We start from the raw sequence: 26,018 nt of genomic DNA on the forward strand, positions 1-26,018 counted from the left end.
AACTGGGTTCGTTTTGTCCTTTAGATACCCCTGCTTACTTGGCCATGGCCAGCCCGATGTCAGCCTCCTTCGCCAGCATGCTCTGGCCGCCCTCCCCACTGAAATGCTGTCGGCTGGCCTGAAGCAGCTGCAAGGCGGCCCGATAGTCGCCCTGAGCTGCGCAGATCATACCCAACCTGTGCTTGCACAGCACGAGCTGTATCCAGGGAAAGAGGGAGAACATAAAAACGCAGGCTTAAAAAGGTACGCAAAGCTCTCTTGTAACCGGAAAAAAGACGGAAAGGAATTCCGTGGAACGAGGGCAGGTGGACAGAGGTTGAGAAGGAGGGAAACAACATCCCTGGCTAGTGTGGAAAGGGTGGGTGGCAGACAGCTAGCGGATTCTTAACCCCTTGTGTGGCATGGGGTGCGTGCAAAGTGTGCATTTGTGGGCCCCAGCCCAACTCACGGAGCCATTATGGCCACATCTGTCCACATGCATCGCCATAATGCTTCTGCTCCTAGGTGCACCTAAAGGCGACGATGCTGCGTCCTAAACATTTCTCCACGCATCAGTCTATATGCTAAGAGCTGAGTTTTGTTTACAATGTATACAATACGAACATACGCACGAACATACACCGTGACTCAGCAAAATGGACCAAAAAAACATTTCATACCACTGTTTCGGCATTTGCACTGGAAGAGGCACAACCGTGGCAAACACGGAACACAACGCGGAACCCACCAGATCGTGTTCCTCCGGGTAATGCGTCCGCAGCGCTACCGCCGCCTGCCGTACAGTCGTACCCGCGTCCTGCAGCATGTCGTTCGCGTAGTAATACGTGGCCAGCTTGTACCGCGCCACCGCAGCGTCCTCGCTATCAGGCCCAGACACCTCAGACAGCAGCAAAATCTGCTGCTTCAGCAGCGCCTCGCCCACCGCGAAATCCGACTTCTGCTCCAGACCGCCGTTCACCAGCCGACTGTGCTGTCCAAGCGCCAGCGATAGGATCATGCTCTCCGTGCCGTACGCCTCCTGCGTACGGCCGTTTGATGATAAATGCGTGAGTTCCGCGTTACCGTGCTATAAAGTACAAGTACAAATGTTCGTGCGGTCCAACCAGGCCATTGCTGCGCGGCGGAGCTTTGTGCCTGATTCCATCCCCCAACCATCTGCTGACGTTGGTATATTTCGGTAACGGGGACGCTGGTGAGCCAACACGGTGTTACTGTGTACGAGTGCGACGACGGCGTACGGCGCCATCCTGCAGCGTTGCCCCCCGCCGCAGCAGCCTAAGGCGCCGCCGTCGCAGCAGCCCCGGGGGAGTGCGGGGCTGGGAAAAGGGCTGGGACGGGCGCGCGGCCTGGGCGGCGGTGCCGGTGCCGGTGGCGGCGATTCCGCCGCCGCTGCCGCCGCTGCTTTACTTTGTTATTGCCAGCTTGTGCGAGGAAGATACGTATGCCTCTACATCCTGTCATGCATTATTACCAATGGTTGAAACTGTTGAGAGCACGTCTCGTTGGCCAATACCGCCGCCCTGCCCATTCCGCCGTGTGTACAAGCCCGCACCAAATACTTCCGCCTCAACCCCACGCCGCTCCCACTTGACTCTAGTCCGACTTTGTGAAATAACGAGGTGTAGAATAAGTGGGAGCTTCGGCAACGGTGAAATACCACTACTTTTTAACGTTGTTTTACGTATTCCATTACTTGGAGGCGGGACTCTGTCCCTGTTTCTGGCTTTCGTTCAATTGTTCAGCAGTGTTACACATACACAAGTTAAATAAGGGACGGAGCTGCCGTCGTGTTTAACGGAACTCCCCACCCGCACCACACCGCACACCACACTGCACCCACCTTCATGCCCCTCACGTTCGCCCGAAGGGTACCGGACAGCGCCTCCACGCCCCCCACGTCCTTGACGTGCGCAAGCGCTACACAGTCAAGGTAGAAGCCAGCCTCGCTGCGGCTGCCTAGGTCATCGGAGGCGTCCACTGAGCCGGGGTCCCCTCCTGACACTCCACCCCCACCCCCGCCACCGCCATCTAGGAGGTCCATTGCCTCCCGGAGCAGACCAGCCGCATCTGTATGACCGGGCAGGAGGTGTGCACGTGTGGGCGGTTGGGTGGTTGGGAAATCGTTGAGTGACTGTGCAGCAAGAGGAAGAGGAGAAGCAGGAGAGGTTTTCAGGGAGCGTATGGAGCTGGTGCCCGAGAGCCTCTGGAGGAGCTTCCGGAAGTTTCAGTCTCCGTCTGTCCTGTGGCAGTGGAAGGGAGTCTGCTCTGTACTGCGGGGAGTGGGCAGCTGGTGCAGCTACACACCCAGTCGTTCACTCACACAGTCGTTCACTCACTCACTCACCCGGCATCTTGCCCTGCGCAAAGCGGCACACCCCTAGTCGCAGCAGTCGGTGAGCGGTCAGCAGGCTGCTGGCCCCGAAGTGCCGCTTCGTGGTCTCCAAGCTGGCCTGGGATGCGGATTTTTAGCGGGGGCCCCAGTGCGCCGAGTCGTGGGAGGACCGGTAACGTAAGCCAGCGGATGACGGAAGCGGGAGAGGAAGGAGGGAAACGCACTCAGCAGGTCCAATGGGGCTGACTCGAGGCATGGGGAAACAGTAAGCAGGGGCGAGTCATGGTTATGGAACCGTTCGGCACACAGTCATTACATAGATGCATAGGAGGTAAGCAAGGGCCAGGAAAGGAGCAACCCAAGGGTTGTAGGAAATTCAGACAAGGCAGTCGGAGGCCAACTAGCGGGCTCGTGCGTTGAGAGCAGGGCGTCATGTGCAGATGCGCGTGCGGCAGGCGGAAAGTACAAAAAAGGTTGGAACGGGGATCAAACCCCAAGACTGTAATATGGCGTGTGATCGAACATTACCGAGTTCTAACAAGGCCGTGGATGCCAATGGCGTTCAAAGTTAAGCTTCCCCAAAAGTCCCATCACACCCTGCCCCAGCTTCCCGAACCTCCCAGCTTCCACAGGGCCCCCCTACCTGCGCATGATGGGCCGCCTCCTCCGCTCGTCCCTGGAATAGCAACAGCAGAGCCGCCTGGTTGTGCAGCTCACCCAGCTCGGGGCTGAGGGGTAGCGAAGAAGGCGGGGAAGATACAGAGCGGACGGAAAGTCATGCAAAACTCAATCACAGTCCCGGACTTCCGGTAGAAGGGAGGAGTACCAGGAGAGGAAAAGCGATTACCAAGGAGTCGTGATGATCACCAGGAGATAAGGGGAGAGCCACGCGACATCCACGGATGCGCTGGTACATCCTGAGCCGCCACCACTATGAGGAACCACCACCATGCTGGGTTAGGGAGAAGAAGCAGTATCCACGGCTGCAAGTGCGAAATGAAGCGTCGCTGAATCATGCAGCGGTTGGAGCAGCTCCGGCGCGGGGCGGACTGGGGAGTGTGTTACATAAGCGGAGCCACCATCCCTTAGGATGGACCCATCAGGCCATTGGGCAAGGCCAGGTACACTTCCGTGCTGCTGACGTCAGCGCTAAGCCGTGGTCGTGCCGGGAGCGTATGCCGCACGGGCAGCAGCACTCCGGCGCCGTTCCCACACCACCTGTTCCTGCCGTCCAAAACCCCCACCCACATCATCCACGTCCTCGCTCCCTGCGCAGACCTGTTTGGAAAGGCGGGTTCAAACGTGGCGAGCCCATCTTTGAGCAGCGATACCGCCTCGTCCATCTGCCCGCCTTCCACCTTCTCTATGGCGGCATCAACCAGCTGGTTCAGAGCGTCGCCAAGAGAGATGCGAGTTTCTCCGCCCGAAGAGCCCGAGCCCGCTCCGCCGCTGCTGCCGCCGCTGCCACGCGTCCCAGCGCCGCTCCCTCCATCCGATCCGCCGCCTGGGGCGGTGCTCGTGCTGAAGCTGCGAGCAGGAAAGGCGTGGAGTCGCCAGGCAGCGGCTGCCTGGCTGCCCGTGTCCGGTGATGCAAACAGGTGCGACTGCCACCCAGGCAGACTGGACTTGTATGCGTAAGGTGCGTTGGAATGGGGTTGCGGTTGCGAAGGCCTTGCGGAGTGGGATGAGGGATCTGAACGCGAGGAGGTAGGGGCTGCTGACGTGGGTGGTGTTGCGTCAGGGATTGAAGGCAAAATTCTGGATGGGACAAGAGACAACGCCGCTGCTGCGGTCGGTGTGCTGCTCAGGTGGGCTCCATCCAGTGCGATGCTTGTCAGCGCTGGCCACGCAAGCACCACGCCCTGCGGGGCGCGAGTACGTCAGAGCGAAATGTGGATCGGCTCTGCTTCGTTAGAAAACCTTTGATGGATCCATGTGTGATACAAGAAAGGATAATGCGTCTCACGTTAGCATCAGCCTAACATCATTTCGAGATCCCTAAAGCACTTCCGAGATGCTCACCCGACGGGACATTTTAACGTTGCGCAGTGATCCGGAAATCTTCAATGCCTTACCGCGTAACTGAATAACGTGTGTTTACGATGGGTTGGGACCGGCGACTCGGCCATCATGTACGGCCTTTCGGACGCCCGTGGCGTCCATGTGTAGAGTACCTTTTTGGGTGTTGCTCTAATGTTCACTACCTATTACGCATTTTCCACGCAGAATCCAGACTCGCTTATCTCCTCCTCGTAAGCTGTCTACCGAATTTGGTCGGTTCAAGCGGCATTGCACACGAAGGGTTGGTCAGATTTGTTTTGAATCATAAACTCCTGAAGACAGTTATGATGCTTGGATACGTCACGGCCTTTCCTGCGGCACCTGCGCTGGCGGCTGTCTGGTCGTGTGGAATTCGCGCCTTGTCGACGAGCGGTGCGTCTGCAGGCCTCCCGATCGCATGGATTACGATGAAATTTGTGTCGCCCTTATAAAAATATGCTAGATCTTGTCCTGATGGTGAAGCTGCTTTTTTCGTTTTTCATCAACAAACGTGAGCAAAATCGTGCTTACGTGGGCACTTTGCTTCGGGGTCCTCCTTTTGGACACATTCTGCAAATTGTATTTCCGGCAATTGCAAGTATTGGTTTGGCCCGCCGATCTTTTCTTCTCGTGCAGCGGCAGCCCTCGAGGCCGTTGCCCTGGGCAACTCCGACAGCCCTCTGCTGGTCCGCCTGCCATCCCGACCGTGGGGCGCCGTCGCATCTCTAAGCAAGGCGGAGGTTCAGGCAGCCGCTGGTGAGCCATAGGTGGCAAAAGCTTCCCCAAAGCTCTGGCCTTGACACAACGAGCTCCACACCACGTTCTCAGGGGTAAACTTCGTCCTACCCCTGATCAACCTCTGCAATGTTTCTGGGGAATTGTAACAATCATCCACGTTCGTATGGAGTCACACCTACACTAAGACGAAAGACACAAAACGCCCCTCCCCCGCACCGTCTGGCGCCATATATTGCCCTTCAATCAGGAACTTCCCTTCCCAAGCGCATCTCTGTTGTCCGTGACTGCTTCGCTTCTTTTGACCAGCCGCAGCGCCCCCTGAACCAGGTACGGAGTGCGGTCTGAGGGGCCTACTAGCGGTATCGCCACATCTACCTCGCACATACTTACATCCTGTCTGGGACGCAGCGTTCGATGCACAGAAACCCGGGGTTAGAGAAACTGGGCAGCATGCGCCATTTTCGTGTACAACGATCAACCGCCTACGTTGTACCCGGTTGTGGAACTCGAGCACGACGAAATGCCCCCGACCCAAATCAGATCTACGTGCGGATGTGGGGCCTCGCTGACACCGGCGCTGACCCATATCACTTCACCGCTCCGCCCTCGGTGCCTCGACCCAATGTCGTCCTGCGACGGCTCTCCCTGCTCATGCATTGCCTGCAGCACCCTGTACTCGGCATGTCTTTATGCGGCTAAGGATTTCGCCTTTAAAGATTTACAGGTGGTGCCAACCTGCAGCCACCTTGATCTGCCCTCCTTCCAAATGCTGAATGCACCTATAGTGGACCTCCCTCCCTCGAATGGGTCTTGTTATCACTACCATAGTTGTATTAAATATAAATTGACGTTTCAGTGAATCCGGCCAGATCGCTGGCAGTGCTGCCGGCTCGCCCGAGCACTTCTGCATGGGACAGGAAACGCCCGAAGACCAGATACCAACGGTAGTCTGTTTGTTGTTGTTGTTGTTGTCGTTCGTCCTTCTTGCTACCCCCTCGCAGCTGGTTCGTCCGTTGGGTCCGTCCTCCGTGGCCGTCTCCGCTGCGCTAGCCTCCCAGCCCGAGCACCGCGCCGTGGTCGACACGTACACCCTCGCCGCTGCCGGGGACACCTACGAGCTGGAGCCGGGACCGGGATCGGTCGCCGCGGACCTGATCTCCTTCTTGCGTGCCCAGAAACAGCGCGTGTCGCTGGTGCCGGATGTGGCGGTCGCGGATGATCAGCTGCAGGAGGCCACCCCCGTGGTGGCGGCCAAGAAGGTGCGGTTGCGGCTGCAGCCGGAGGGCGGAGGGAGGAGATCACAAAGAGGGAATCCCTCGTGGGAGTGTGTGTGTATATATGCCAGGCGGCGGCAGGTGGTGGTGTTGTGGCCTGGTGCGTGGTTTGAGGGGCATGGGACGTGGTGTAGGTAGGCATGGAGAGACCGGCTATATCTGCCATATCCGGGGAGAATCCCTGAAGGGGAGAGGAGTTCTTCTTGGTGATGAAGATTTCAAAAGGGGTCTTGATCTGGGTGTTGATCTGGGCAGAAAGCAGAGGACCTGCCTAGTGCAATACAATGCAGTACAATGAAAGACAGTACAGTACAGCGAAGGAACGTGACACCAGAACGGAGAGCTGAATCCCATGGGATCAACCAACACCTGGTTAGGCACCACACCAGTTAGGTGGGGAGCTGGGGAGGGGCACTGCAGTTCCCCGGAATATGTGATGCGGGTGGGCCCCGGGAGGGATTTGCGATGTGGGTCGCTGCGTGTTAGTGCGGGCGAGTGTTGTGGGTGCTGCGGTTGGGGTGCTGCTGCGGTGTGCATGTCCGGCAAGGACTGATTCTACGGCCACGCAAGACAACCATTCATTTCCACATTGTACCCATCGACAATGGCGTATCGACAATGCAGCCATCGAAAATGGGGTATCGACAATGCACCCATCGACAATTCACTGTCGATAAGTTAAGCCGTTTGTTCTCCCTATCCCTGTCCTGCCGTACCACTCTTGTCGGCATTTAAACCTTAACCTGCCGATTGCTTCCTGCACGTGATTTCCCTCTGCAGCTGCTTCACAGTGCACGTTTGATTTCCCACTCCGCACACCCACCTGCACCCTCGGGCCCTGCAGGGAGTGCGTCAGTCCACCAACGAGGTGCTGATGGTGGCGCCCACCGCCTTCGGCTTTAACGAGCAGGCGGCCCAGGACAACAGCTTCATGCACGCGGCCGCCAAGCCCGGGGAAGGCAATGAGCTCACTCGGCAGGTGCTGCGGGAATTCGCCGGGCTGCATCACGCGCTGACCCAGGTGGCAGGAGTGAAGGTGAGGGGAGGAGGTGGGAACGACGAACCACGAGCGAGTGAAGCTGCTGCCAAGGAAAGAGAAGCAGAACTCTAGGGGAGGAGGTGGGAGGGAGGGAGGGAGGCTGCAGAATGCCGCTGAGACAGTGGTGAAGAGGAACGGGGTGGGGATGCTGGAGAGGAATCCCGCAGGGGGTCGCGGACCTGCTAAACAAATCATACGGGTGTCCCAGGCATGAACGAGTGAATTCATACCCGCGCCCTGACGTGAACACTCTCGTGCTTCTCTCAAAGCTTACTGGCCGCCTTGCGTCCATGGCCCCCGCGCTTTGACGAACACACTCCCCCGCATTCGTGCGGAATTGGTAACTTGTAACTTGTAACCTAAGCGTAGCGTATTCAGAAATGTAGATCATGTCATAATTGTGGCATTGTGGCATTACACACACCACCCACAATTACTGTGACTTTGTGGATATCATAAAGTTCTAAACCCTGTAAACTAGGATAGTAATTCAACGTCATGGGATAACAGATATCATTGTGACGCAATGATGTCGAACAGGTGAACCTGTTCGAGCACCACCTGTCTCACGGCACTCCGGACGCCTGCTTCCCCAACAACTGGTTCAGCACCCACCCCGCGGGCGAGGCGGCGGGCGGTGTCAAGCAGCCCACCCTCGTGTTCTACCCGATGAAGTGCCCCAACCGGGCGGCGGAGCGCAGGGAGGACATCAAGAAGGTGAGTGGCGGCGTGCCGGCAGGCCGGTTGGGTGTCGGACGTGTGGGCCATGGCTGCGGGCATGCGTCCGTTTGTTTATGTGTCTGTGCTCTTCATGGGTGTGCTCTAGGAGGCCAGCTGTAGGACGGGGCAGCTGCCCGGGGAAGAAGACGTGATAAGGAGGCATCGAAGAAGGAGAGGGCGAATGTGGTGGGGGTGTACGCAGCTTTTTTAACCCTATCTTTAGCCCTATTCTTAGCCCTTGGCTCCAGGATAGCATACCCGTCCTTTTCATGCCGGAGTACAATGCCGGAGTATTATAGCATATGATGTGTGTGTTAATTAAGAACTAGGCCACAAAAAGCAGTGGTGAGGATAGCGCACGGGCTTTCACACGTGTCTTCGCAGTGCGAGGGGGGAGCACCAGGGAAAGTGGAAGGACGTGACATTGCGCGTGCACAGGTTGCCGGATGGCGAGCTGCATTTCGGCGGTCTCTGAGTGGTTCCGATTGTCGGGGGCTGGGATGCTGCAGGTTCTGGCCACCAAGGGCTACAGTCGATTGTACGACATGAGTGGGGAGGAGGCCAACAAGAAGTACTTTGAGGGCACGGGTGAGGGGGTGGGTTCGAGGGGGTGGGTTCGCGATAAGGGTTGACGTAGGGTGAGCGAGAAGCCACGTGGTTTTGTATCGGATTTCGGCCCGTCCTCCCCTCCGCGGTGGGAGCGGCACTATTTCGGTAACAACAACAGCTTTTCTTATCTCACCTTCGCACTCCTGGTCCCCTCCTGTAACCCACAACCTCGCGCGAGCAGGTGTGTTGGTGATTGATCGTGTCAACGGTGTCGTATATGTTGACATCAGTGAGCGAGCGGATCGCTCCCTGGCGGAGGAATGGACCCACAATATAGGCTACAAGGAGCTGGTGACCTTCAGGTGCGTGAATGGGGCAAGGGGAAAAGATGGATAGATGCTGCCTTGCCGATATCAGACCTGACAATGTCTGGTTTTGCGTGTGTGCGACGTGTCATGGATGTGTGCGTGCATTTATAGTAAACCGTCTCAGCGTATGTCTTGTCTTGTTGGGGTCTGGGTCTTTCCGTGTTCCCCATGCGGCGCTGCCGTAGTACCCGCATCTCTTATGCTGACAGAGAGAGGGAGAAGGAAAGGGAGAGTTGGCCCATACGCACGTACCGCTTATTTTTTCATAGCAAAAAATAAAATTCTAAACATCACCTCGACCCCCCTGGCCACCCCTGCCAAACCCGTTTCTCAGGTCGACGGACCTCCGCGGCAAGTCGGTGTACCACACCAACGTCATGATGGCCATTGGCACGGGGGTAGCCATCGTGTGTGCGGACAGTGTCAAGGACGCCAAGGAGCGACAGCACCTGCTGGTGGGAAGGGAAGGGAAGGGATGGCCTTCCAACGGGATTCCGTCGGGCAGCAGTGGTGGTTAGTGGTGACGGGCGAAGCTATTTTGGAAACGCTGACGGAACCTGTTGTCTTGCCACTCCTCGCCTAAAGTCCTCGTAGTTCAGCCCCTTTAGGGGTCCCTCCTTCCTGCCGGTCGAGCAATTTTGTGCACAGGTGTACATGCAAAATATATACCCACATAAATACGTGTAATGGGTGTGACAGAGAGTTGCTTGCGTAACGTTTAAATCGTGAATTGCATCATTCGGGTGCTAGCGCTGACGACTTGTGTACTTTTGTTGACGGCCGACGTCGGCCCTCCTTGCAGTCGTCCCTCCGTCGTACACACGAGGTCGTCGAGATCAGTCTGGCCCAGATGGACGCGCTGTGCGGCAATGTGCTGGAGCTGGAGGACGGCAGGGGCCTGCCAGTGATGGCCATGTCCACGCAGGTGGGCGGAAAAGGACCCGCGGGTGGGGTTGTAGAAATGGATGATAAGAGGTGGGGCCCTAGGCAAATAAGCATCGGAAACAACACGTGTGGGCAACTGGGCGTGAGGGAGTAGGACTGACCTGACAAATGACAAATGACCGTATGTGACAAATGGCCGTATGTGACTTCAAAGAAGGTCACATGTTGAGGGTGGGATTCAGCAAAAGGGAGCAGCTAAAGAGAAACCAGGATGGGAACGGGAGAGGCCTCGGACCAGGGCTGGCCGCGGTACAGGAACGGAAGGAATAGGTTCCTGCTTCTGCCAGGACGGTCTTGTCTCCCTCCTGGTCCCCCTGGCTTTCGTTCCTTTTCTGCCGCCCTTGCAACTCTGCTGTTTCTCCCGCTGCCCCGTTCTCCTACCCGCCTCATCACCAAGGCCTACAACGCCTTCACGGAGGACCAGCGACGGGTGATGCGGCGCCACGTCGCAGACCTGGTGCATGCGCCCATCGATACCCTGGAGCGAGTGGGAGGTGGAGGCGTGCGCTGCACCCTGGCCGAGATCTTTTGAACAGGCTTAGTCGAGCCGTCGTTCCAAGACACCCTGTTTCCCGAGCTGCACGCGCCGAAGTAGTAAACAGGCAGGCAGGCGCGTAGCCTAAGTAGGGAACGATTTCATACTTTGTTTACGCATAAGCAGACAATTATACACGGACGCGTACAGTGCTTTCTTTTGGAAAGCCCCTCCACAACATTTTTCTCTTGGAAAGCCCCTCGACCACACGCAAATATATGTATATAGAGTGAAATGTTAGGAACGGGTGCGGGCTGCTTTGTGGATCTCTTGGGATGCGGCATGGCCAGTACGTGGGATGACGCCGCGAGAGGTGTTCCCCGCAAACGGAACAAAACAGGGGTTCGGGTGGCGGCTTTGGATTCATGAGACTTTTAGGAAAGTAACCGACTAGGCGGGAGTGATTTGGGGCACGGGCCGATTTAAGGAGCGCAAGAACTGGCTTGTGTGCGTGGACCTGGGGCGGGGGATTCTGGTATAGTGGGACACTGTACCGGAGAGGGGAGGACACTAGAGGTTAAGGTCGTGAAGGTGACCGACTGGTGCAGATTGCGGTCATTTAGAGTGCTAGTCCTCTTCTAGTCCTTCTGTGCTAGTCCGTGTCGCTAAGGTGGAGGGGAAGCGAGTGATAATGGAGCATTGAGGTGGGCATGGATGGCGAACACCCGAAGGCCCGAGCGCGAGTGTTTGTGTGTGTGTGTGTGTGTGTGTGTGTGTGTGTGTGTGTGTGTGTGTGTGTGTGTGTGGATTCCGGTCATGTATTTAGTAATTGCCACGGTCTTCCTTGGGAACGTGCGGCGACGTGACACGCTTTTTCGTCGGCAATTTTTTCTAAGATGTCCTGAAGATGCCGTGCTCTGGGAGTAGCGGGGTCTTCTCTTCTTTCAGCTGGAAGATGAGGGTGATGCAACTGGGAGTCAGTGCTGAGGTGTGGGCTGTCAGTGCTCATGCTGTGCTGTTCGGTTTGGGATGGTTTCGGGAGGAGACCATCCCTTGCCTCGTGAAATTTTCTATCCCGTGCGTTTTTTAATGTCACGAAGCAGCTTTGCGAAAAGGCGACGCGCATTTGCCTTGTGGGCGCTCAATGACCGATTAAGTCCTTAGCTCTTGTTTTTGAGGCGGAGCTTTGTGCCTGTGGAATCTGTGCGCAATTGATGAGCGTAGAAATGATATGTGGGTGCATGCTGAGGACTAACCCGACACTTCTTTACTTCAGATTTACTTCGGATAGCTAAGGTTCTATTTCCCATGTATAGTGTCAAAGTTTACGGCCTGTAATTGCCAAGGGAGCAAAGCAGGGATGTGCCGGGTAGGCGCGTTTCTCGCACCACGTCGGCGTTCACGTAAGTTTGCACATTTAGACACATCATCGACATGAAAGTGGAAACATATCCCTTCGCCGGGGTGGCTAAGGGGGAGATGAGGCACTGGAGAGGCGCGCCGGACGGGCCATAGTACTCCCCCAAAACGACCCCGTGGATAAACGACGTAAATGGTGCGCCCTGCAAGAAGTGAAAACGAACTCGCAAAACTATGAAAACTGGACTTTTACGTGCAATTTGTTAGCGAGAAACGAAATGGACATAGTACCGTCCATGCTGCGTTGATCATGGTGTACATCTGTATACACGGAATACGCAGTAACAACGACCATCGTGAAAAGGCTGAGGAACTCGGGAAATACCGGGTGTTTCGAAATGGCTGAGGCGATAAGATGACACACCACTGAAGGCAATGCATCAAGGACCTGGGAACCAGATAAATTCTGTTCACATGTGTACCTCCTCATCCTTCAGCAGCTTGGAAAGATGCCTGGCAACAGGTGCTGGCAAAACTGGCAGCAAGGACACACAGCGTTAAACGACGCAATACAGCTACTCCATGTCTCCATATGTACGTCGATATACACTTAGAAAGCCCGCCCCAACCATTGTCCGTTGCATCGCCTCGCCGCCTATTGTTACGTGTATCGATCAAAGGACTTCAAGCTGATCCCTGGCCACACAGCCTACCTACCATAAACAGGCCACAGCGATATAGCATCTAAATGCACCGCATGGGGCAACGTTTCAATGCAGCACCACAAGAATGCGTCGAAGCTATTCATCGCAGTTTACACACATTACGCGCAATTATACACAAACAAAAAATATTTAAACAGATGGCGTCACAAAAAGCGGACGCTACTGGAACAGGCGCGACGCACACCTTTGGATCTCCTGATAAGGTTACATCGGGCCGCACGACATTTCGAAGAAAATGGATGCATAAGGCCCTCTACTCAGCCGTTTTCACCCGATCGCGAATTAGCCAAATGCCGAATGCCGCATCAAAGGTTACAACCGAAAACGATCAAAAGACTAGAAACCAGGTTACATCCTCCCTTTCACACTTGTTCACCGAGCACGTAATCGCATCGGCTTCTCAGAAACGCATAACATCCTGAAGCATCATGCGCTTGCGCGCTTTATTAATCGCACATTTCATCAAACTTGCCGTCAAACAAAACACCAGTGCTGAAAGCGCCATATTCATAAATAACAGCACATAGCTCGTGAACTCATATTAAGCGCGCCCTATCTAACAAATGAACTGAATCTTCCCGGGTAGCCAAGCAGTGATGGTTTCTTAACTATAACTATGCAATAGATAAGATAGATAGAGTAACCAGCCAACTGGATGCCGCTCACAATCATATCGCAGACCCCAAGCATTTGTATTATTGTATCGCAGCCCCCCATAATGCATTCAGCGAACAGAACACGCATACTGGTACTACTAAGTCCCCGGTAAAAAAATCATCATCAGCATCCAACCGACAAAACAAAATGCTCCGAGCCACATACGTACCAGCAACGCAGTTATCCGCACGCATATCCGAACATCGTCGTCTACTTGCGACAAATAGCGCACTGAGCCCCAAAGAGCGCGCCGCGTATTCTCGCACGCGCACAAACGTGCCGCGGGAGTTCCGTACACCTCCCTAACCAGACACTGTTCCCCTGTTCCCCATAAACAAAAACGAGCTGCGCTTTTCTCTTAAAGACGAACGACACCTGACCGGCTTACGACATCCATCCATTCCTGGAAACAAACTGTAGTTACTTCAGGCCTCTTCGCACATTTTCATTGCATCTGCAGCAGCAATACTCCGGCAGCGTCAGCATACAGACCCGCTCGCTCCTCGCTGTGACTCGCTGCATTGGACTGTCCGCGACACCCGTAAGGCACCAGGCCTATTGTCGTTCACCACTACACCGACCTAGGATGTCCTTCGGAGGATCTATCTCTCCCTCTCTCTCTTCCTCTGCGCCAGGACATCCCGGCTAGCCGCCGCTAGCCCCCGCGCCGCCGCTGCTCCGCCGCTTTGGCGGCCAGGGCCGCTGCAGCTGCGTGCAGCAGCTCCTCCGGGCTCTTGTTGGTGCGGTAGCCCCACAGCACGGCCCATTGGTCCAGTCCGCGGGAGGAGGCGAGAGCTTCCAACCGAGCCTGTACGGCATGTGGGGATGAGAGTGTCTCGTCCAGGAGGTTGCAGGCCACCTCCACCGTGTCGTCCGCGTGCTTCAGCGCCATTGCCTGGTGGGAGAGCGTGTGGAGGGGGAACGTGCCCGTGCGTGTGTGTGTGTGTGTTTGTTTTGGGCGGGGGGGAAGGAAGAGGAAGAAGGCGGGTGGATGCAGCCTAACTGGACCACGATGCGCCTGCCGTACCGTACATCGACAGTACGACCATAGACCTTTTCTCAAGCCACATGCGAGGTGCTTACGGGCCACCGCCGCCCAGGACCCCTGTCGGGTCCTCCTCCGGTCCTCCTCCGTACGTACCTCCACGCCAGGCAAGCCACCGCCTCGCTCTGAAACCGCCCTCGCCAGCCATTTCGCTGCAAAGAGGGGCACCGTGAAGTGCAGACCAAGGGAGGAGAATGCAAGCAGGATGGGCGGCCGAACGAGGGGGCAACAGCGCCATAGAGGAAACTAATAAAACATCAAAGGAGGAAAAAACCAGAAGGGATGGAGCACGATTGAAAAAGCGGAAAAGCAGAGGAGGAGGAGGCAGCGGCACGCAAGCCCACTGGCGCCTGCTTGCGTTGTGAAAAGAGGAATTCCGACCCGGAAGAGGAGGGGAGTCTGTGGATGGAAAGTCCGGCCGCCTCAAAATTCCGAGAAAACGCACGCACGCAGCACCGCCAAGGGAAGATTGCGGTGTCACAGTTTCTTGCCGTTTCTAATATGCCATTACATACATACGGACTCAACAGCGTTTTTACGGACCTTCCGCCAAATCCACGTCCTGTAGTGGCACATTGTAATTCACCACCCACGGCACGGCACCAATCGTCACCAATCCTGACTGTGGTGGCGGTTCTGAAGGGCCCAGGTCCGGCGGGAACCGCAACAGGTCATCAGGGTCCGGCAGCGGCGGCGGCTGCGGCTGCGGCTGGTAGGTGCCGTTGCCGTTGCTGTTGCCGCCACCGCCGCCCCAACTGCCGTCAGCGGCACGCCGGAAATAGCCTGGGAGGAGGCGGTTGGCAATTGAGACATTTGGGTTAGGATCTTGGTCATCCAGGGCCACAGAACAAGGAGGTTGAGGTCGCCGTAATGGACGGTTAAGTGGGCAGTAGTATGTGGGGCTCTAGCAGTGCACGTTGTGGTGAGGGCCGATGGCTGTCAAGCAGAAGCCAGCCATTCCACCAACCATTCCACCAGCCATTTAACCCTCATCGAAACGAAACAGTTCACAAAGTCGACAGTCGCAGAGACAGACGCGCCAGTTTGTGTGTGTGTGTGTATGTGTGTGAGTGCGTGCGTGTGTGTGAGTGCGTGCGTATATGTGTGCGTGTGAGTGCAGCGACCTACCCAGTTGCCGCCGTACTTCTGATAGACACCGCCGGGAGGGGTGCGCAAAGCCGTACAGATACACTGGCAGCGCCGGGGCCGGCTCCAACGGCTTCTGCCCTGCTACTGCCGTCGCCGCTACCGCCGATTCAGACTCCCCGTCCTTAGACAGGTGCCAGGCGACGTACTGCGCACAGGAAGCCGCCACCGCAAGACCTGCGAGACCGGGTGGCGGAGGCTCCCATACGGTGTCGTGCCCGCTACCGCTACCGCTACCGCTGCTGCCAGAGGCGGCTGCGGCTTGCGCCACACTCTGCTGCTGCTGCTGGACTTGATGGCTGTGGTGGTTGTTGTGGTTGTGGTGGTTATGGAGCACTTCACGGTGGTGGTCGTGATCGTGGCCTAGTTTGCGGTGCTTGTGCTGGTGGTGGTGCTGGTGGTGGTAGTAGTGGTCTTCGCGATGGAGGTGGATGGGCCAGGGCGCCGGGGCGGAGTGGGCGGCAGCGGCAGCGGAGCGGCGCACCAAGCTGCCCAGCGGGTGTAGTGAAATGTGGTCTACGATGCCAAGTCGCGGGTGGGTGGCAACGTGGGAACGTAGGTCGCGTAGTTGCAGGGCGGCGCGGCTGAGGCGCACGATGGCCGCGGTTAGCTGCAGGGTCAGGAAGGACCGACTATGTTGGCAACCACCATGAAAACAAACAAGTCGGGACAAACAAGCTTCTTAGGACTGGAAAAAGATCTCGGGCGCGGCTCTGCTGGTCTGGTTTCGGGAGCCTTCGACAGCATGGTCAAGCGCCATGCTATCGTCCTCACGTGGCTATGCGTATATCAAACATCATCGTTATTATCATCGCCCCCTCTAGAGCTCTGGAAAAAGGAATTGGTGCGTGACCCAGATGGCGCATTTGTTCAAAAAGGTGCTATGACCTGAAGAGTTTCATGGTTGAACTAGGTTTTCCCAACTCTGAAGTCTGGGTTGGGGTAAAGGGGGTTCGGCCCTGTCTTGTGGACTGTAGGGTGCCAGCTTTGGAGTCTTGTAGACGCTTTGTGGGGGCAAGGACGGCGTTAGAGAGCTCGAGCTTGCGCTTTGGTGGCATTCGGTGTCATGCATGCGCCCGAGACCGCAGTAGGAGACACGTCCCCCAGCAAGGGCTCCTACGATCAACCTACCCGGTCAGCTTGTGTGCTGACGAGCGTGAAGCCCGTGCGGTTATATGGTGCATCCACAAAGATGTTGGCGAGGGCAACGCCGTGTGTGGCATCCGCTTCCGCCTGGTCACGACAGGGCATGGCATCGTCTGCTGGGTTTCGAAAAGAAGCAAAACATAACCGTAATTGCTTACATTACTTTACCATAAGTCCTCACCTTAAGGCGGTTGATTACATCCTTGTCGCGACCTTCCGATATGTACACGTTGCATCCTGCACGCGCAATATCGCAAACAGTTTATTCCTGTTCATATAATACAGCAATAATTAAGAAATATCCTAGCAATGTTAGCGGGGTAACGCGCTGAAAGCCGACCACTAAGGCAGGTAAGCAAAGTTGTTGTGCGCACCCAGAGCAGAATCGATTTCAAGCCTATGCGTAGTGGCATAGGAACGCAAGAGGGAATGCTGCATGAATTGGCGGCTGCAGAGCTTAGAGAGGTAAGAAATTTGCATCGAGAACATGCAGAGCTGCATGATGGGCGGTCCATGAACGTCACAAGCTTTCCGATTTGTCGTCAGGAATTACACTTGCAATGAATTGAGCCATTAGCCGCGAAATTGATTTTTTTTGTGGCAATAAGCGTGCCGTACCTCCCACCAAACAAGCAAGTACATTACAAATCATCGCAGGACATGTACACGACGCACGAATTATACCAACAGCTCGATATGCGAAAGGAGCTTCTGCTGCTGCTCAATCTGCATGTTACCGACATCATCAGAGGCGTTAAATCTTCTATAATTAGATGATTACGTGACAGTATCCGTCAGGCATTATTATAAAACATCGCCGGCACTGGCAACTGATTAACTTCAGCCCGCTTCCCGTCGTCGGTTGTCGGTGGAGATTCCCGTTCATTTACGTTCGTGCAGCGTAACATCGTTACGCCTTCAGGTTTCCGCTTCTACACGATGCGCTGTAGCCAAATTTTGCAATGAACGCTGTAAGGTTTAACAAAAATGCCTTGATTTATCATCGTTACATACGCCCTGGTTGTCATGATGATGCCCTTCAATGGGTTACCGGTACGTCAAGCTTAACCGGGGGGTCATAATATGATGATAACGGCCTTATAATTTCCCAGCTATTTCAAGGCTAGGAGCGCGCAATGTGCTGAGGCTCATACTAGTAGTCAACGTTTGACAACGATGGTCAAAAGGTGGACAGCGAGAGCGTTTTAACGTACAACATGAAGTAACGTATTAAGAATGTATAGGCTTGTACAGTGCTTCACCAAGCGCAGTACGGCCCTGAAATGGGCATCCGGCAGGTGAAACGGCGAATAGCGCTGGGGAGGATAGCGGGCTTTCCCCCATAACGCTCACACGAGACGCTTCTGCCCGAAACTCTATTTATAGTCGTTTTCACAAGTGCTTGAGCTCATCTCTTTGTCCAAGATAGTCAGACCAGGCTCCACGACCTTCAACGAACCAGCCTGCTGTCACATACACGTAAGCTGTCATACCTATACCTTTCAGCTATCGGTAGGGCTTGGTCAGGTTGATCCGTACAGTGGCTGCGACGTGCACGACACCGTTTCCTCGGCCGTTGTCCAATTTTCCATTCCAGGGCGTCTAGGAAGCTTGCTTACTTTTTTTTCTCCATATGTCGATGCTTCGAACGGACACATTGCCCTTGACAACAACGTGCCTGAAGTTGTAGCTGAACACGGTGACTGGCTTGCAAAACGAACAACATGAAGTCGTGGGCTACAGAATGTTTTTGTACCTGATGGGGGTTCATCTGGAGCGCCATTCGTTTGCACTGTTGTTGAAGCTGCCTGCTGAAGGTCCCACCCGACTTTGGTTCATCTTCAGCCCAGCCTATGGATTCTAGCGTAATAGCAAGTTGTTGTTCCGCCTGAATTCTATCCTAAATTTCGGACCGATGGCCTACCTCAACCGACAGCGCGGGCCGCGAGACGAAGCTGCGCAGGTATGCACCTACTGTGTTCACGCTTTTGTAGAACTGAAGGTAACACATGTGGTCTTGGCCTTGTGGTGATTTAATGAAATCTATTGGCGTCCTTTCCCTATAGGTTGACCCCAACATCGCACAAGCCATACTGTTGCGCATGTTGGCACCAGAGCTACGTCTAGATCGCACAAGCGAAGATGGAATTTCTCCATCTTCAGTGGTGTCCTCGATCGGTCAGGGCCCTTCGTCTCTCAGGTGTGACCACGGGCATCCACAAGTCTTGCCGGGCTGGGCGTCATACACCGCAGCCTTTTCTGCCTTGACGAATCAACAGTATCAGGTGCAATCCCAGCGCACCGTGCATCGCACCGGCCCAGACCAGCAAGCGCTGACTCTTACCTCTGATAATCACATGCGGAGCCCAGGAGCTTGCAGCTCGCCCGCAGCCTACGCTGAAACCAGCCAGTTACATCCAAATTATGAACCTTTCCAAGAACGTCCTCTTAAGAGATTGTGCAGGCAAGCCAACGACCAGCCGCATGGCGGGCCTCCACAGCCCGCGGCGGGCGTTCCGCTTCAGCCATACATGCAGCTTGCGCAGCTGCTTCAGCTTTCGCGCCATCCAGCGCCCAACCTTCATGTTCCAGCATTAGCTCAGTCCGCTGATGCCGCTCTCCTACCAAGCGCCACCTTGTCGGCGGCCTCCCAGCAGCCGGCCTCGCCTGCGCCGCCTCTTGTGGCGGATCCTCCCGATGCAGCTCCCCGGCCACAGCTGCGGCTGATACGGCCACAAGCCCCACATGACATCACTGAGTGCGCAGGGCAGCAGTTGCCGTCACCGAGCCGCTCCGCAGCCTTTCATGCGAACCCCGCGCCCGGTGACCTCAGCGCCGACAATGAAGTCAGCGCAGCGGCAGCGCTGCTGATTCAGATGCGCCACCAGAGCATCAATCTACCGTACGTCGATGCTGGCGAAGAAGTCTTATGTCTCTCTACGGGCCCTGCGGGAAGCGGCGGCGGCGACAGCGGCGACGGTGCGGCAGAGGCCGCGTCAGAGGCCCGTGGAGGTCGCGGAGGAGGCGGAGGCGGTTCGGAGGAGGCGCCGCTGGAGGACATGGAGGTCGTCGAGCTGCCTGTGGACGTGAGCTCAATGGTAGATGTTGGTGGTGGCGTCTACGTGACGCCGTCTACTGCGGGACCAGGCATTTCCTTCCGCTCCCTCAGCGGCCGTCAACAGGTGAGTCCGGTAAGGAGTGTGGAAAGGAGGAAAGGAGGTCGAGGTGTGGAGGTCGAGCTTGGGGTGGTGCCTCGTCACCTTTGGTGGTGGATGGTCCGCCCTGATGGGTGGTTGAGGACGAAGAGGTAAGAGGAAGGACTGGAAAAGCAACTAACTGAGGAGGAGATGGAGAAGAACCGGGACTGCGTGTCTTGACTGCGGTCGATGGAGGGGCCAACTTACGGCGGTGATGTATACGTAAATATGATGGGGGCTCCGGAACCACCAACGAACCGCCTCGGACATTCGGTGTGCGAACCAGCACGAAGCCGTCTGATGCCGTCTGCCGTACCGCCGCCCGCAGGACGGCTTCGGTGTTCTGGCCTTCGACAACGTTCCCCGCCGGCCTCGCTCGCAGGTCGGCCGGCAGCCGCCGGAGCCGACAGCAGCCCATTTGAAGCGCCTCAGTGCTCTGGCCACACAGCCGAGGGCTTCCGCAGTTGCGGCGGCGGCGGTGCCGGCGCTGTTGCCCGGGACGTTTGGGGGCGGCCAGCTGCCGTTCGGCGCGGCGGCCGCTGGCCAGCAGCTGCTCGGGTTGGCGGACCCGTTGTCGGCGGCTGTTGCCGCTGCGCTGGCGGTCACCGACCCGGCGGCGGCGGCAGCGTGGATGGCTGGCGGCCGCCTGGCTCCTGCGTTGGCTTCCGTACTCGCAACGCATCTGGCACCGCGTATACCTGGGGCGCACATAGCGTCTGGTGCCGCCGCCGCTGCAGTCGGATTATCAGGGCCAAATAGCTCCAGGGGCGCGGCGCCAGGAGGCGGTACAGGCGCAAGGCAGCGGCAACCGCTGCCGGCGGCCGAGCACGACGACACGAGTATCAACAGCGAGAGCAGTGCTGAGGACTCCCGACACTTTCGCTCCCGTGGGGCCACACGCACGCCCACACCGCAGCTCAGCGCGGGCACGCTGCCCCTGGGGTCTCAGCCACACCAGCAGCAGCTTAAAGCTTCGCAGCTCTTGTCGTCATTGCAGCAGCAGCAGCACCACCACCAGCAACAACAGTCGAGACCAGCGACGGGGCGGTCCGCAGGCGCCTCCCGCAGGAAAACGCGCCCCGCCTCCGATCGCCAGCGGCCAGGATCAGCCGGTTCCGACCCTAGCTTCGAGGTGCGCGGCCGGGATGGCGACAATGGCGGCGGCGGCGGCGGTGCTGCCGACGCGCCCCCCCCTGGCGCCTCCGCCGCATCATGGCAGCCGCCTCCTCGGCCTCCTCGGAATCACAAGGGCCCGCTGCTGTGCGCCAACTGCGGTACCACACAGACGCCGTTGTGGAGGAAGGACCGGGTCACTGGCGACACGGTGTGCAACGCATGCGGCATTTACAAGCAAACGCACGGCTTTGACCGGCCCGTCGGCGGACGGCAGCCGGCGCCACAGCAGGCCTCCGGCAAACGTCACGCAGCATTACGCACGGTGCCCACTTTAGCTCCGACGGCTGGGGGAGCAGCAGCTGGCAGCGGCGTCGGCGGGGCCTCGTCGCGTGGCGCTCCTCGCTCGCCATCGCCGCAACCGTCGCGCTCGCCATCGCGGGTGAGCGCACCATGTCCGCCGCCTCAGCCGCCACCTACAGCACCTTCCACCGGCGCCACACTCGGGGATGGTAGTCTCCCGGAATTAGTGAAAACAGACGAGGAGGACGTGGCGTCAGCAAGCCAGCAGCCGCTGCGCGTCGCCGCAGCCGCTGCGGCTGTAGCAGCAGCGGCTGTAGCAGCCGCATCGGCAGCGGCCGCGACGCCTGCGTGGTCTGCACAGGGCGGTCCCGGCGGCGCCGCCGCCGGGCCGTGTCGCGGCAAGCAGATACGGCTGTCACTGCAGCGCGATATTGCGGCGTCGGACGGCTTGGAACCGGAGCCCGAGTCTGAGGCACTTCTGGCATCGTTATGCGAGCGGGAAGCGCCGGCAAAGGCCAGGGATGACGGCTTAGGCGTCGGCGTTGGCGGAGGGCCCAGTAACAATTGCATGCGCCGTTCCATACCATTGCCTTGCCGTACAGCCTCAGGGGGAAACGGCGACCCTGACGGCGGAATCGCCGTTTCGCCGCTGCGGCTGGACGTTGCCGCCGCCGCGGGCGCTGCCGCTTCGTCTGGCATGATGCGTGTGTACGAGGCCCGGACCCCGGAGACAGCCGCCCCGTCAGACGAAGGCGCTCTTGCGCCACAGCAGCCCCAGCTCCTGCGCGGCAGTTCTCTCCGTGATTGGCTGCCGTACGGCGTGTACCAGCCCGCGGCGGCAGCTGTACCGCCGCCGCCGCCGCCGCTGCCTTCGCAGTCACTTAAGCGGCAGCGTGAGGACTGGGAGGTGCAACCGGCGCTGTCCCCGCAGGTCCCAACGGAAAGTGGGGAGAGCCGCGGGGCGCTCCAAGAGGGGTCACGTGTGCCGTCTAACGGTGCCCGGCTGCAGCAGCAGCAACAGCGGCCGGCAGGCTCAAGCTACAGCGCAGAGCAGCTGTCTGATACTGGCGGCGAAGGCAGCGATGTCGCCGGCGCGGCAGCAGCGGCAGCGGCGGCGGCGGCGGCGCTTAGAACTCGTGGGGCCGTGGACGCCTGGGAGGACCAAACACGCTGCCTTGAGGGAGAAGGAGAGGGCGGGACGTCAATGGCTGGCGTGTTGCCAGCGGCTCTGCCGCCGCCGAGACCACCGGTGCCGCCGCCGCCGGCGTCGCCGCTGTTGCTGCTCCTGCCACCCAAGGTGAAGACCGAAGGGCCCGAAGGGAGAGAAAGGGACCTTGCGGCTGCCGACGGAGGGGGCGATGCGGCTGCGGCGGGCCCATCAATGCCGTACTCTGAGCCGGAGGAGGTACCAGAGCAGGGTGTATGCGAGGCTGCACGCCCGCCATCACAGCAGCAGCAGCAGCCGAAGCAGCAACCGCAACCGAAGCAGCGCGCAGTGACGGCGCCGCGGTCGGGCTTTACGGCGATGTCCGTAGCGTCAGATGACTTGACGACGTTTGGAGACCTTGTGAGGCTGCGGCCCAGGGCGACTCCGGAGCTTCGCAGCGACGAGGTGACAGAATGGGAGCAATCAAGGCAGAGGGAGGTTCGGCAGCTGCGGGAGCGACAGACGGGTCATTGGGAGGATCACCACCACTACCATCACCACCACTGGCAGGGGGAGTATTCGGCCAGGGCGCCTGGAGTGCACGTGCCGGGCCCGATGGCGCAGTGGCCACAGAAAGACGAAGCCGATGCGCGGCCGGCGGCAGCGGCGGCAGCTGCCGTACAATACTCTGCAACCGTCAGGCGTCCTGCTTTGCCGCCAGGCAACCTGGTGTGTGTCCGGCTGCCAAATGGCCGACTGGCGTACCTGCAGGCTATGGCGCCGCCACCGCAGCCACCGCCGCGGCAGCTGCTGGCGTACGGCAGCCGTGCGGTCGTTGAAATGTCCGCTGGGGGGTTTCCTCTTCGCCAAGAAGTGTCGGGGGTGTCGCGGGGATGGGACAGGTGGCAGGAGCAGCCGCACGGCGGTGAGGAGTCCGACCAAGAGCATAGAGTTAGCGGTGGTGGCGAGAACAGCGACAGCGGCGCGAGATGGGGTTACGGTACCCAGCAGCAGCAATCGCAGCAATGGCAACAGCAGCAGCGCCGCTCTAGACGGGATAGTGAGTCTGCGTGGACGGCGGCGGCAGCAGCAACGGGTACGAGAATGCCGTACCGGCCGGCGCGCCATGAGGAAGACGAGAATGATTATGGCGACGCCGCGGCAGTCGGCCGTTCCACGGCCGCAGCAGCGGGTACGACATCGGCGGCGGCGACTTCCTTGGCAGCAGCCACGAGCGCGGCTCGGGTCCCAAGGAAGCTGGTGTTGAGCGCCGATGCCGACGGGACGGCAGGGACCGGATCCGTCTACATCACCGGCCAGGATGCCGATCAGCAATCACAACACAGCGACCACAGTGACAACGGCGGCTGGGGCCGCCGCCGTGGCGGCGGCGACAGCAGTGGCTGCCCGGAAGGCGATCTGGAACAAGCAGTGGGAAGTTCCAGAGCTTTGTGCACGACGGTACGGCAAGAGGGTGTACCGGAGGGTGGCAGCGGCCCGGGATCTGGCCCTTCGCGGTGTCCCCCCCCGGCCGCTTCAGAGAGGGGCTCGCTGGGGTCGTTGGGTGTCCCGCCACATCCCCTCAGGCCAAGACTGCCACCACCCACAGCCGTCACCACAACATCCTCTCAGGCACAGCTGCAGCAGCAGCAACAAGAACATTCCGAGCCGGGGCGGCAGATCGTGACGGCAGCGGCGGCAGCAGCGGTAGAGAACCTCGCCTTACGGCAGTACGTCGAGCTGTACGAGCAAGCGACGGCTGACCCGCAAGAAGAGCTCATGGCATGGCAGCGGCGGCGCCAACAGCGGGCAGCGGCGGTGGTCACTGCCGCTGCCACAGCAGCGCAAGGCATCCTGTCGTACCGGCCGCCAGCGGATGGCGAGCTTTCGAAGTACGATCTGTATGGCGACACGACGTCCGCAGATGGAGGCGGCAGCGGTAGCTTTTCGCGGCCGTCACCCAGCCCCGCCGCGACACAGCCCGACTTTGACGGTGCGGCGCGGCGCAGCTACACCGGAACGATAGTCGACAGGGACTCGTACGGCCACCGGCCCCGAAACCACTCGCACCATCAACTGCCTATCGAGCCAACCAACCGCCAGCGTGGTTTGGAGCGCCCCGAGGTCCTGGACGCCGAGTTAGGGCCCATGTACGGCCGCGGGGAGTTGGCAGTGGACGAGCATCCCGGGCTGTTGTACGGCGGAATGCTGCCGCCAGTCCAGGCTTCCTACGTGGGCATGCGCGGTGGAACTGACCCTCGTCCGGCGTCACCGTTGCTGCCGCCATCGCAGTCCGAGGGACACCCGAACTCGCACGCCCACCTGGTTTCCCACCCGCACCCACACCTCCGCCACCACACACACCCGCACCCGGCGGGGGTGTTCCTGCCAGGTCCTCCTTTCGTCGTTGCTCGTCGGGGGCCTTACCCGCAGCAGCACGCGGCGGCGTTGCCGCCGCGACCCCTGGGTCATTCGGCTGCACAGCTTGCAGATGGACCTGACGGGCCCCGGCAGCAGCAGCAGCAGCAGCCACCGTCCAGCAGTGGTGGCCTCCAAGCGGCTGCAAAGCACTACCTTTCAGCGCCGGCAGGGCCCAGAAGGTCCTCGGGGACGGTGGTGGAGGGCGGGCGCAGCGGGGCAGCGGCGGTGACGTCCGAAGCGGCGGCGACTCAGCCACCATAGAGCTTCTGATTGGGCCTAGGTGCGTCGAAGCTTGACCTCCTGAAGAGCGGTTGAAGGGAGATCAGGACGCAGCCGAAGAGGGAGGGGAGGTGCCGTGTGCACGAAACTGTCGGTGTCTGAGAGGGTAGCAGTCGGGACGGGCGTAGTACCATTGTGCTCCGGAGCCGAAAGCTGGCGAGATGAGGAGGAAGAGTGGAGGGGGAAGAAGAGGAGGAGGTACTGAGGAGGGAGAGGGTTGTTGCGTGCGGAAACCCTTTCGAGGAGATGGTACGGAGGACGGAGATGAGCAGCTACAGCCGGGTAAGCTGTGGTGTGGTGTGGTGTCATGCGGCACACGGACAGCGGAGGACTGGAGACAGAGAGAGAGAGAGAGAGAGAGAGAGGGGTGGTGGTGGTTAGCAGGGAGACGCGCGCGTGCACCAGTGCACGTGCATATGCTGCATGCATGCATGCATGTGAGAGCAGAGCGGCCCTGGAAGTGTGATTCAGTGTGTTCGTGTGCATTTGGTGCGCGCTTTAAGTATGTTGGTTGTGTGATCGTGTGTTTGTGAGGGGTTTCCCTTGTTTGCTGCTGCTTTTCAGAGGATGTGTGCGTTACATTTATCTGGCCTAACGCGTGGCTCCGTTGTGTGTTTAGGTTGGCTATCAGGTCAGTCTGGGCGATGAATCCTACTGAGAGGGAGATCGTGTGTGTTTTTCTCATGTACGACATGGAATCCAGAGGGAACGCCACACACTCCAGGATGTGTGTGACAGCGGCCCAAACCGCTGCAGGTGGTTGCCGTATTTGGGTGCTGACCGCCAGATTTAGCGTAGACCTAGACCTAGACATAGAGTTACAACCAGACATAGGGGAAGAAGGAGTATGTTGGGGACGTCACGGCATGTTTCGCACTAGGCAGGTTGTTTTGGCTTGATGTGCAGAGAGGGCTTGATGCCCTGGTTGGTGCCGTTGGTGCCTCACGATTGCTGTCCGACCTGGCGCCCAGGTGGCTGCCTAGCCGCCCACCTAGCCGCC

At 58.5% G+C, this 26,018-nt stretch overlaps 3 protein-coding genes across 3 annotated transcripts; 2 read left to right on the forward strand and 1 right to left on the reverse strand.

Annotated features, from left to right (window-relative positions):
- Positions 1 to 4,828: 4,828 nt before the first annotated feature.
- On the forward strand, positions 4,829 to 10,537 carry VOLCADRAFT_86376 (uncharacterized protein; the record flags this gene model as incomplete). The annotated part of the gene is made up of 13 exons (XM_002945868.1): positions 4,829 to 4,883; positions 5,009 to 5,128; positions 5,358 to 5,437; positions 5,519 to 5,664; positions 5,777 to 5,834; positions 6,112 to 6,369; positions 7,229 to 7,420; positions 7,964 to 8,140; positions 8,653 to 8,731; positions 8,934 to 9,054; positions 9,395 to 9,515; positions 9,863 to 9,985; positions 10,403 to 10,537. 13 exons carry the CDS (start codon positions 4,829 to 4,831, stop codon positions 10,535 to 10,537), a joined length of 1,665 nt encoding a protein of 554 aa, XP_002945914.1.
- Positions 10,538 to 13,876: 3,339 nt separating this feature from the next.
- VOLCADRAFT_55328 (uncharacterized protein) lies at positions 13,877 to 16,672 on the reverse strand (the record flags this gene model as incomplete). The annotated part of the gene is made up of 6 exons (XM_002946226.1): positions 13,877 to 14,116; positions 14,363 to 14,418; positions 14,810 to 14,997; positions 15,391 to 15,527; positions 15,897 to 16,022; positions 16,544 to 16,672. Coding segments are annotated over 6 exons (876 nt in total), but the record flags the coding sequence as incomplete, so codon positions are not given.
- A 915-nt stretch (positions 16,673 to 17,587) lies between these two features.
- VOLCADRAFT_86378 (uncharacterized protein) lies at positions 17,588 to 25,000 on the forward strand (the record flags this gene model as incomplete). The annotated part of the gene is made up of 4 exons (XM_002945869.1): positions 17,588 to 17,611; positions 19,213 to 19,740; positions 20,084 to 23,779; positions 23,951 to 25,000. The coding sequence occupies 4 exons, from the start codon at positions 17,588 to 17,590 to the stop codon at positions 24,998 to 25,000; spliced, it is 5,298 nt and encodes a 1,765-aa protein (XP_002945915.1).
- Positions 25,001 to 26,018: the final 1,018 nt, after the last annotated feature.

Source organism: Volvox carteri (genome assembly GCF_000143455.1).
Source record: "Volvox carteri f. nagariensis unplaced genomic scaffold VOLCAscaffold_1, whole genome shotgun sequence".
Classification (NCBI taxonomy): domain Eukaryota; kingdom Viridiplantae; phylum Chlorophyta; class Chlorophyceae; order Chlamydomonadales; family Volvocaceae; genus Volvox; species Volvox carteri.